Raw genomic sequence first — 12,811 nt, forward strand, 5'->3', positions numbered from 1 at the left:
GAGACATCGATTTGGGTTTTGGTTTTCTGAGGGAGCCTCCATAAGAAGGGTCTTTTGTTCCAGTACCATTGAAGGTGCAAAGAACATTTCCTCATCTCAATCTTGAGTGCCCAGGTAATGTATTTTTTTTTAGTTTTCATTCCTCAATTTTGGCAAATTTGGTTCAAATTTTTGAGTAGTAAAGGGCAATTACATTCTTCTTTTAATTCAAGAATCTTGAATGATTTCTTGGTGCAATTTGCTAGAATTAAGTTGCTTATGTTTGCTACGATGATTGTATAGATGGTTGTTTTCTTTCTATTTAGTTATGGACGGGGATCTTCCTAGGCATTTGAGAGGATTGGCATAAATGCTTTGTATCTTTCCTGAAACACTTTTCACTTGAAAATTGACAAATCTTTTGGGTCATTCTAGTTGAGCTGCAATGTGAATAGACAACTTTCGAATGATCAAATTAGTACTTGAGAATTTGTAAACTATGCAAATTTTAAGGTTTCTTTGTCAACAGTTCTCAGATGTGCATAGATCAATTTGTAGTCCAATTTGCAGATTTACTAGTATTAATAGCAAAAGAATCAAAGCATGACTCTTATATCATTTGAAAGCTCATTGAATCTGGTTTTATGTGTAATAAACAGCATCCAATTTGGTCATTTCTACACCAATTTATGACTAGAATTATAAGGCTTGCATAACTGACTACTAGCTATAAGATTAGTCTAGTTTCAAGTTTTTACAAGAAGCTCTCACATAGTTTATGTTGATCTGGTATTGCAAGTTTACCAAGTAGGTAACAAAATCAACACACAAAGAATGAAAAACCATAATGCAAACAAAACTTTTGCAATTAACTTGTGTTCATTCATACATATCCCATCATCACATAAACTGCTTTATTAGTGAATAATAGTGGAATCAGATTTTTTGTTCTTTTTAAAAATTGGCAAGACTTATCAACCAAAAGAAAAAGCAAAGTAATAGAACAAAGTAATACCTTTCAATTTGCAAGTGATTTGTTTCTAATTCTTCAAATCTCCCTCAAAATCTTATCCAAAAAATAGTAACTAACTCACATATTACTTCGATCATGACAACACTAGCCCAAATTGCATACTCTTTACATGTCTAGATTAATACAAAAAAAAACCAATCAATAAAAGAATGAAAACCAACAAAAATTTCATATAAAGTCTAGTAATTAACAAGTATTGCATACATAAAAGTGAATAAGAGGAACTCAATTACTTAATGGTTAAATAGGTTAAAAATCTTTTTTTTTTAATGGAAACTTTTATTTATTTTTAAGAAAATTTTGACAGAGTTTCCCCTTATAAATGGACAAAAACTCCCTGCCAACAAACACAAATTGAAGAAAAAATCACATGGCACTTACTACATTCTAAGTCTACGAAAGTTTGAAAACCCCCCAATTGATCAAGAGCAAAAACATCTCTCACCAAGCGAGGCACTTCACAGAAAGATTCATACGTCAAAATAATTCGGGATTCCTCTCCAATTTTTGCAAGATGGTACCTTCTGTACTTTAGCAGTTCGTGTAGATGTTTTCGTGACCGCCATGAACACCGTGCTTTCCCATGAAAGATTCCCTTACAACTTGTGTCCTAAAGTTGGGAAACGACATTGAATCTAGAGCTACAATGGCTTTAACCGTAGATGGCAGCTCTTGAGGTAAGTTAAAGACTCGCTGTGATCCCAAGTTCAAGCTGGCTAATTTATCTGCTACACCGTTTGCCTCTCTGAAGACATGTGAAATCTGAACTGAAACCTGAGCTATTATTTTCCTGATATGACGTAGTGTATTGCATAGGGGCCATTTGGCCAGAGAGTTCGATTGAATCAGTCTCACCAACACCGCCGAATCGACTTCAACAGCAAAACCATCCATGCCTCTTTGAACACACAAAGTTAAGCCAAATAAGAGGGAAAGGCTCTTTGCCGCCAAGACATCCACGTCACCAAATTCTTTGTAAAGGGCAAAGATTACCTCCCCCTGGTGGTTCCTGACCAGCCCACCCCCAGCGGCCACCTGTTGCATGACACTCGCATCTGTATTAAGCTTTAGGGAACCCGGAGGTGGTTTATCCCAAGATACGGCCACATGCCGATGCGAAATTGTAGATGAAGGAGCTAAAGTTGACCATATAACGTCTGTGTCCCCTTGGAAAGAATCATTTTTGAATATCTTTGCTATACCCAGTTGCTTTACGAAACCCTCAACCTCCCAAATGACCTGAGCAGCTGATTGGTTTACCCCTTGAAACTTCGCTGCATTGCGTCCTTTCCAAATAAACCACAGAACAATAATCGGGAGAGTAACCTGTATATGGTTCCTGTTAAGCTTGGGTAACGAAAGAAACCAGTGAAGCAGCAAAGCTGAAACACAAGAGAACTTCAGCTTTTTCAGACCAAAAATATTGAAGAACTGGTCCCACACAGCATTGGCAATTGGACCATCAAGGAAGAGGTGGAGCCCCGATTCAGTACTTACTTGGCAGCATACACATCTTGAGACTAACTTGAATCCCTTCTGCTGTAAATTCTCCTCCAAAGGCAGAAAATTATGAAGTAACCTCTACACAAAGAATGACAATTTGATAGGGGCAATGGCGTTCCAAATTAGCCCGGAGACCAGTGATATATTTCTCTTGTTCCTCACAATCTCCCAAGCCGTGGAAACGGAAAAAAGCCCATCAGTAGAAAGAGACCATACCATGGAGTCCTTCTTAGACGGGTCAAAATGGACCTGTAGAACTTGCAACACTATAGGTTCTGGTAACCATAGCCTTAGTTTTGCCTCATTCCATTTGTCCCAAGTAAAAAATTCCGCCACTAGGAAATGAGGAGAGTCCTGCCGACAGTAAAGATGACACAAAGGATCACCCAGTAGTCATTTGTCATACTAGAAATCTACTAAACCCTCTCCTAAACACCATCAAATATTTGGCTCAGCCACCTCCCGGATTCTAACAAGCCGACGCCATATAGCTGAGGAGTGGCCTAGTTCCACCTTCGAAGGATGAGACTGTTGAGCATACTTACAAAGCATAAATTTCGCCCATGGGGATACTTGCAACCTAAAATTCCACCATAGCTTACAAGAAAAAGCTTGAACCAAAGCCTCGAGAGAATGAAAACCAATCCCACCCTCCTCCTTCGGGAAGCATAGCTTTTCCCATGAGGTCCAATGGACCTTCCATGATTCACCATCCCAGAGAAAAACATTAAATAACTGTCCTATGGAGATCATAATAGCCTTGGGGGGATCCATGACTTGACATAAATATAACGGCATTGACCCCAAAACATGTCGTAGTAAAATAATTTTTCCTCCCATCGATAGTAACTTAGAGCTCCAGTGAGAAATCCTACCTCTTATTTTCAATAGCAGTCCATCAAAGTGAATGCATTTCAACCTTGCCTTATCAATCGGTACACCCAGATAAATAAAAGGCAAATATTGACGTCTGTACCCAGTCTTATCTGAAATCTTGTTTAGAAGTGAATCCGAGACTCGAGAGGAACAAATAAAAGAACTTTTGACAACATTAATTCGCTGACCTGAACAAGACTGGTACCGATGTAAAAGACCTAAGAGATCCCGCAAACAATCTTCTGAAGCTCTTGTAAAAATCATCAAGTCATCTGCAAAAGCCAAAAAAGGGACAATGCCTCCTGAAGCTGAGTATTGTCTACTGACGTCTTCAGAAATAAAATTCTGTGGCCCCCTACCCAGATACTCCGCTGCAATCAAAAAAAGAGCAGGCGATAACGGATCTCCTTGCCTTACTCCTCGGGACGATCTAAAGAAACCAGAAGCTTGACCATTAATTAACACTGAAAACCAATTATTGGATAGGATTCTATAAAATAAATCGACCACCCATTCATAGAACCCAAAAGCACATAGCATGGATAATAAAAAAGGCCATTCCACCCTATCATACGCCTTTTCCATATCCAGTTTTAAAATCAAGTTTGGCCTCACCAACTTTCTATCAATTTCCGAGATCAATTCTTGGGCCAGAAGAAGGTTGTCTGCAATACTTCGTTCTGGTACAAAACCAGTTTGCCAATGCGAAATAATACTCGGCAATATATTATTAAGTTTGTTTGCCAGGATCTTGGAAATAATTTTTGAGGTGACATTGCATAAGCTAATAGGCCAAAATTCCTTCCATTGTGACACCCCTATCACCTTCGGTATTAAAACTATATATGTGCTGGTAAAACCTCTCGATAGTTGAGCGCCCTTGAAGAAGTCGTGTACTGCCTCCAACAAATCAATGTTAATAATATCCCAACAATTGTGATAAAATCCCGCTCCAAAACCGTCCGGTCTCGCTGTACTATCGCTGTCCAAAGAGAAAACTGTTGTGCGAAGCTCCTCCATAGAGGGTAGAGCTTGTAGGTTGTCATTATTCTCAGACGTAATTTGCGGGAGCTCACTGGGCAAAGATTGGAAGGGTCCAATTGATCTATCAGCCTGGAAAAGCTGAGAGAAAAAATTCTCCGCTGAAACTTGAATATGCTCTAATTTTTTCAACCAAACACCATTCTCATCTTTTATTCTGGAAATGAAATTAGCGCTTCTCCTTTGCCCGACAAGCGCATGAAAATAAGCGGTGTTCGTATCCCCCTCCTTCAGCCACTTCACCGCTGCCTTTTGCCTCCAAAACTCACTCTCCAAACGAAGTTGCTGATCATGTAAAGCTCGGGCTTCATTCAGCTTAATTTTGGACTGCTCATCCCGCTTGTCATCGAAATCCGTCTGTCGCACTTGCAAAAGCTCCAAAGCTTTCTTGATCTTAGATTCAATTCTCCCAAAATGCTTCATGTTCCACTCCCGAAGCCAGTGTTTAACATTTAGAACCTTTTGATAGAAAGATTCCATCCCTACACCTCTAACCGAGATCTCCCATGCCTCCTTGACTATATCGATGAACCCCTTGTATTTCCTCCAAATGTTTAGAAACAGGAAGGAGGTTGGAAAGGAAGAATGATTTCCACATTTGATTAAAAGAGGGGCATGATCTGACCTTCCCCGAGGCATATGCGACACCTTTGTAATACTAAAAACTGACGACCATTGTTGATTCATTAGTGCCCTGTCAAGGCGTTGCCAAACCCTCCCATTAGTCCACGTGTAAGGAGGTCCATCAAACTCTACATCTCCCAGTGAACAGTTAAAATTGGTTGAATTGAAATCCCCCATCGCCCCCCATATTGGCGTGAGAGCCACCGGATCGTTCATAGGCAGAATAAATTATGTTAAAATCGCCAGCCAGCAGCTAGGGACCTGAAACATTAGTTGAAATCTGCTCCAGCGCGTGCCACAATGGGTGCCTTCCAACTCTTGTGCATTTAGCATAAATAGCCGAAAGCGTGACGACATCACCAGACAACAGAGTGCAACTCATATGCACTACCTGTTCAGCAAATTCCTCAAAAGACAGCGAATAGCCTTGTAACCAGAAAATCCAAATTTTCCCATCGAGACAAGATGTAGCATGATCAAAGTGCAAAAACCTACGAACATAAGATAAACGGGCAACCGTCGACAAATGTTCAATTAAAAACAGTAGTTGAATTTTATGACTCTAGCAAATGGTCTTCAGGTAGCGCAAAGAGTCCATACGAGATGCACCTCGTATATTCCAGAACACAAAATTAATTGACCTTAACATTGGAAGATCTAAGCAGATATTTAGCTTTTGAAACATTCTGAGCCGTTGTAGAGCTACTGACCGAGTGTTTCCCCCTCCGCGATCTGTTTACTTTTGATTGCTCCCCAATCCGGTGTGGATCCTGATAATCTACCAGCGGCAGCTCAATGACAATCCCCGGTTGCAGAACTATATCTGGCTGAGACTTCTTGTTGGTCGGCTGCTCTAGAAATGCTGCTATGCCTAAAGCATCCGCTCCTACTAATCTTCTCCTAGGGGAGGGAGGCTTAATCCTAAATTTGGAGGGAGAGGAAGATGGAGACTTAACAATGGGCTGCTTATCAGCAATCTTGTCAATCAAGGCTGCCTCCTCCTTCGAGAGATGCTCGAGAGACTGGAAAGAATTGAAAATAACCAATTCTTTATTGGCTTCGTCAATGTCGTCCTCCTCGATGTGTTGCGTTTCAGTGTCATGTAGCTGACTGCCGCACTCCTTGTCCATCAAATTGTCCCCTTCTAAATGCTGTTGAAAAGAATTGGACACAATCAAGTCCGCTGCTACGTCCCGGTCTTTGCTCTGGGTGGCTTCTGAAAATTCATTCACGATCCCTTTAGTTGGATTGGACAGGCTGTGAACAGTTTTTGGGATAAAAATCTGCTGTACCATCTGCGATTCCTTTGCCGCTTGAGAAGTCTTAACTTTGATACTTCTCAGGGCCTTTAAAGATGGGTCTCTCTTAAAACAATGAGTGTCCGTGTGGCCAATTCTGTTACAAAACGAACAGTAATCTGGCCACCTCTCGTAAAAGACAGGTTGCCAGAAACCATCCTCTAAATCACCGATCCATATCCGCTCTGGCGGTTTGCTTGCAACATCAATTTCGATGAGAACTCTTGCAACAGAAGGTCTTCTAAGGTCCAGAATTGCGTCATCCAATTGCAATGGGCGACCCAATAAACCCGCTATCTTATGTAAATAGGATTTATTGAAAAAATGTAGTGGTAATGCCGGCAAATTGATCCATACAGGAGCTATTGATGAGTCTTGACCGGGGCGAAAATTGATCGACCATTTTGAGACATTCATTGGGAATTTTTGAATATGCCATGTCCTCCGTACCCACAAACGTGTAAAATCTTCCTCCAAAGAAGGTCGTAGGAGTACATGTTTATCATCCAATAAGCCTACTGGGCAATCACCCTTCAAACCTAGTAAGACCACAAACTTGCGGATAACCTCCATAGATGGGCGTCCCATTGGAAAACGACCAACCAGGGAGTTCTTGAAAGGCTCCGCCAACTTCAAAGCTTCCTCCCTGGAAATTAGCAGTGCTGGTTCCCCCTTGAAAGAGGATGGCTGTCCAAAATCCGGTATTGCCGAAGTAGAACCCGAAGTTGGCGCTGAAGCTACCATATCAGCAAAAGACTTCCTCCATGCGTTTGCCGGCTGATCAGGTGGCTTGCCACCCGGCGGCTGAGTACCCTCCATCAAGATATTGCTGTTTTTCAGATTTCTCCAACGAATTTTCTACCCCTGTCTCTTGAAATGGAGAAAAAAATAGCTGGTTGTCCTCCCCAGCTTGTTAGTTCACCTCGCTCGATTTTTTTTTTTTTTTTGTATAGGGATTATGGAGGATTTGAAGAAGTTTTGGCTGAAAAAAGTCACTCTCTCGGCTAAAAAGGTATAGGAGGAAATGGGATTCCTTTTGCTCTCAATTCTCCCTCTCTTATGGCTGGTGTGTTGGAGAAAAGATGAAAAAGTTTTCGATTTAAAGGTTTGAGAGTTATGGCTGAAGGTTAGTGGTGTTAGAGGGAAGAATGGCTGAAACAGAGGTTATTAAGGCATATTATCAAACATAAGCAAGACAAAACTTAAGTTCTTACGGTTCCTGGGATTTTGCCGATCAGGTTACATTAATCTTGTTGTGCTTCATTTCTGGGCTTTGGAGTTTGATTTCTGAATGCTGTGAATCGTTTCTCTTATGACCATGCTAAGGTAAGATAACTTGCGTCTCACATGGTGCTTGCTTGTGAGTATCCTTTTGAGATGATGTAACATGACATTTTCCTAGTTAACCATTTTAATTCAACACAATAGAGAAATTAAAAGTCCAGATATAGGAACCATTGTTGGTACAACTCATAAATGGCTTCAAAGATAACTAAAATATCCAATATAATAAAGAAAAGGAAAAATCAAGAGTGGCAGTTGTATTCAGCGTGTAAGAAGTGAATAATTCATTTACCTTTCACATGCAATTACTTAACAAAAAAAAAACTTTAATATGCAATTACATACTTTTAATAGGCAAGCAAAGAGAGCGATGGCTGCAGTGCAATTCAACAAAAAAAAACTCAAAAGAAAGGCTCTATTGAGAGATATAAAGAATTAGAGAGAGAGAGAGCAAAAGGTTCTGATGAGAGATATCAAGAGATATCAAGTAAGGTTCTAATAAGAGAGATAGGTTCGGTGATAGATATCAAAAGATAGAAACGAGGTTCTAATGAGAGATATCTTGATTGAGATAATAATAGAGGGACAAAGTTTTGATGAGAGAGAAAAGGTCAAATTGAGATAGTGGTGCATAACATACACAAAAGAAATTTTGAGAATTGGTAGAGTTTTTAGGTGTCTAAAGTTTGCATCAATTGGGAATGGCATTTTTTTTTCTTTTTTTGGATCTTTTGGGATATCTTGAAGATTTAGGTTGATCAATACTTGGTTTTGATGATAACGAAATAAAATGATGATTTGAACTAATGTTTTTATATGAGAAATGTTTAGGAACAAGTATCTTGCAATTTGTAAAAAGGGGGATAACATATCATGAAGGATGAAAAAAGAAATCTGCCTTTCGAATGCAAGGATCGGACGCTCAGTGGAGTATCAAACGTTCAACAAACAGCGAGTATTCATCGGACATTTCGATCGAACACTCATTTCTTCTATCGGCCGTCCGATACAAAAAAGGGTTGAAACTTGAACATTCTGTCTTCCATCAGACGCAAGGATCGGACGCAGAGCAATTGGATCGGACGTCTAACAGAGTATCAGACGTCCTACACAACTGGTTCGGATGTCTGACAGGTCCAACAACTGGTTTTCTAACGGTTAGTTTTTTAACCATTGAAGGAGCTTTTGGGGCATAGTTTCACCATCTATAAATACCCCCAAGTATGAGAAGAACGTAAAACTTTGCCTACACAAAATACAAGCTTTCTAAGAGTGATTCTTGGGTAGAAAACATTTTGATTGTTGTATAGGTGTAGGAAAGTTGGGTTTGTGAGGTTTCTCAAGAGAAGAACTAAAATCTTGTGTAGGTAAGCCTCATTTGTATAATAGCTTTTAGTTGGTTACTTAGTGGAAATCAATTGTAGCATAGTAAGGGTTAACTAAGAGTGTTGTAAAACTCTTTGCCTCAACTAAAGAGTATTTATGGTAAGCAAAGAGTGATCCTTCTTATGTACCAGATGATTTGCAACACCATCAATTGAAGAGGCTACTGGATTGGAGTTAACTTCAAGTTTGAAGGAAACTTGGAAGGTTTGGTTTGAATTTCTATCTCTTGCTTTTATTTTTGTTACTTAATTGTGCAATCTCTATTGCTCTATACTTGCGTTACAATTGTGAATTTGTGCAAATAGTTGTAGTACTTTTATTGGGTGAAAACTTATTTTATTTATTTAGTTTGTGTGGATAATCTAATTTTCCTCACCCTCTTAGGTTGTTTTTGGGCCTAACATATCTCACATAGAGTTAACTATCATAATAAGTATTCTAAAGGGGTACAACTATTTTTAAATTAAGTTAAATAAAAAATAATTAGTATATGTGTTGTTGAATTAATACTAAATGTCATGATAAAAGTGTTACAAGGACATATACAAGCAAGTGTCCTTATCAATGTGTCAAGAAAGGCCTTTTTTATTGCAATGTCTCAAAGAGGGTAACCACAATTGCTTTGAACATTTGATGGTTTTTGTGATCTTAAATAAGGAAAGATTCAGTTTTCTTCCTTGTGAGGAAGATTGCAAATTGTTGTTGGCTCTGTATAGTATCATGTACACTAAATACTCAACATTAGTAGTCACAGTATCATATACACTAGATATTCAACATTAGTAGTTAGTGGCATTCTTCTTTTTCTTCATTTGCTTTTCAAAGGCTCCAAAAGTTCTGAAGGATGTGCGTTTATTATATAGTATGTATGTTTTGGATATTTGATAGGCATTACTAGTTCTCAGTTAATTGTTTCTTATTGGAAGTAGTTTAACAAAGACCTATAGAAACATTCATATAAAATCCATTTAGTGAGAATTTTAGTTACTTCACCTATCACAACATGATACATCAGTGCTAGGTTCAAGCTATAGAATTATATCTTGTATTAACCCTCTATTTGGTGGTTGATTATTGCAAAAAGATTTTGATTATGCTATACTGTATTCTACTTGGTCTACCTTTTGTGCATTTAACTTCCATTTCCATCCATTCTCATCAAGAAAATGATGTCAATTACTGTTTTCAGTAGAACTATGATTGAGTATTTAAATTCTCTACCTATGATTCTATTACACAAGCATGATTCTAAAACTTGTTGAGGCTTTAACAGGGACTTTGGAATCGGTGAAGTAAAGTTGACCATGAAGCATGATGAGAATGGTATCTAATGCCATTCAAATGACTTTGAGAGGGAGGCAAATCCTTTAGCATTTCAGATGGAAAATATGCATGATTTTTTGTGTGCATCTTGTTGGGCATGTGGTCTAACCGATTTGGTGGGCCAAACCACACCTTAAGCCCATTAGGTTTTAAGTCAATATGACTTGAAGGAAACCTAGACTACTCATTTGATTAGTACTGAGATTTAGTCGCGAGATTCATTTTTAGAAACAAGAGAAAATCTTGAGAAGTAATTACTACTATTTATTACTTTTTTATTAATGAAACACTTATTACTATTTTTTTCACAATTACTAGTAGAATAAATCTTATATACATTGACAGTACATACACTATCACCGTTGGATTCATGACACATGTGCAAATATTAAATTTTAAATTCAAATTTTGCATAGTTATCATTTATCTAACCCTAACAGTGTATACACGGTCAGTGTAGGAAAGATTAATTCTTGCTAGTATTACTATTATTAAGTAATTACTAGTATTGACTACCACCAGTATTAATATTACTATTAACTATTAACTAATTACAAATCACTGTTTACTCTACTATTTACTATTTGTCCTTTTCTACTATTAACTAATTATTTTTGCTATTATTATTACTGTTACTTTTCTTTACTGTTAATATTTACCATTTCTATTGTTGCAGTTACTATTTATGTTTACTATTACTATTATGATGTACTCTTACTGTTATTTTCACTATTTACTTTTATTATTACTATTATTACTGTTTACTTTTACTTTTAGTATTTACTTTTTGTAAATAAGCATAATACTTGTACTATTTACTTTTACTTATTAACTATACTAGGCTGACGTTTTGACAATCCTAAACAGGAACATATTAAAAATAAGTATTAGTAATTTCTTGTACTAAATAGCAACATTAAAACGTAAAAACTTGTAAATCCAAAACATGAACACTATTTATTAATAAACTATTACTAATTTAACTAATTCAAATACTAATCAAATGTAATAAATTTACACTACTTATATGTAATCAACTAACAAACAAATTACTACTAATTAAATATAACAAACTAATACTTATTAAATATAGTTAAATGTAACACATAAGATTTGTCTTCATACCTGTTAGTTTGTTGGAGATGTTGGCTGTCCACCAACTTCAAATCTCAGCAGCAGCTTTTTTTGACCGATATAGGAAATCAATGTGCACAATTGGATTCAAATCCTAGCAATAGCCATAATCGACTTCAAATCCCAGCAGCGACTTCTTTTTTTCCGATATAGAAAACCAGTGTGCACAATTGGCTGCATAATGGGAAGGCATAATCGTAGGACCACAATGGCAGGAGTTCTTCAACAGAAAATCGAAAGGCACAATTGCAGAAGATCTTCGACAGAAAAGCCCAGTAATGGAAGGAAGATATTGGGGAGACTTAGAGTGTAATGATACAAATGGGGATGTGCCAGTGATATATTTATAACCAAAACATTGTGCATCATTTGTATCGATTAAATTCAGTCATTAATCAAGAATTAATCAATGGCTAAAAAAAATAATAAATAAACCTGTTGGTGGAGCATATGGGCCATTGATCAATTACGATCAACGGCGCACAGCCCTTTGCCACATCCCATAAGGGATGTGGTTACGCTGGACGCTGCATGCGGCATTTGAATTTAATAAAAAAAATTTTAAAAGAAGAATGCAAATTTTAAAAGTTGAGGCGTAGTCCAAAGCTAGGACTATGCCTCAACGGTTGATCAATGGTGCTGGGACTACGCCTCAACGGTGCTAGGACTATGCCACATCCAAAGTTAGACGCGTTGAGCAGATGCCGCATCGTAGGCGTCTTCAATTTTTTTTTATTTTATAAAACAAATTTGCACCATCCATCAACTTGTGATCAACGGTGCACAAGTCACGCCGCATCCAATAGTGGATGCGGCTAAGCCAATTGTTAAAATTTGCATTCTTCTTTTAAATTGCTGTGTTAGTTAAAAAAAATTGAAAATAAAATTAACTTTCTCTCCACGTCGCAAATCTCATTTGCGGCAATCCCTACTAGAGTACAAATTTGTCTACAACACCAAATTTGTCATGATTTCTTATTTCCGTAATATTTACAAAAATTTGCTGCCTTGTGAGAGTGGTCATTACCACTGTCTTTTTTTTCTTGTGCCATCCAGTTTAGAAAATAATTCTAGGGTTTCTTCTTCTCTTCCACTAACAACTTAAAAAGTTTGCACTTATCAAATTTGGGCAATTTCTACCTTAGAGATTCTTATTAAGGAGTTTGTGTGCATTAGCATTATGGGTTAGATGTTTGGATAGTTTTAAGTAGATAAGAACTTTTCACAACTTTCTACAATTTTGTTATGATTCTCACTATGTTTTAAAGGTAATCTTCACAAGTCTCTCTCATTATATAGAATCTAATCCAAGTAGATCCTTTTATAGGTA

At 37.6% G+C, this 12,811-nt stretch overlaps 1 protein-coding gene across 1 annotated transcript; it reads right to left on the reverse strand.

The window, feature by feature from the left end:
- Window positions 1-1,543: 1,543 nt before the first annotated feature.
- On the reverse strand, window positions 1,544-5,233 carry LOC140012760 (uncharacterized). The gene is made up of 3 exons (XM_072061056.1): window positions 2,975-5,233; window positions 2,678-2,869; window positions 1,544-2,593 (listed from the first exon to the last, which is right to left on the reverse strand). The coding sequence occupies exons 1-3, from the start codon at window positions 5,231-5,233 to the stop codon at window positions 1,544-1,546; spliced, it is 3,501 nt and encodes a 1,166-aa protein (XP_071917157.1).
- Between the last annotated feature and the right edge of the window lie 7,578 nt (window positions 5,234-12,811).

The sequence above is a fragment of the Coffea arabica genome, chromosome 8e (assembly GCF_036785885.1).
Source record: "Coffea arabica cultivar ET-39 chromosome 8e, Coffea Arabica ET-39 HiFi, whole genome shotgun sequence".
Taxonomy (NCBI): domain Eukaryota; kingdom Viridiplantae; phylum Streptophyta; class Magnoliopsida; order Gentianales; family Rubiaceae; genus Coffea; species Coffea arabica.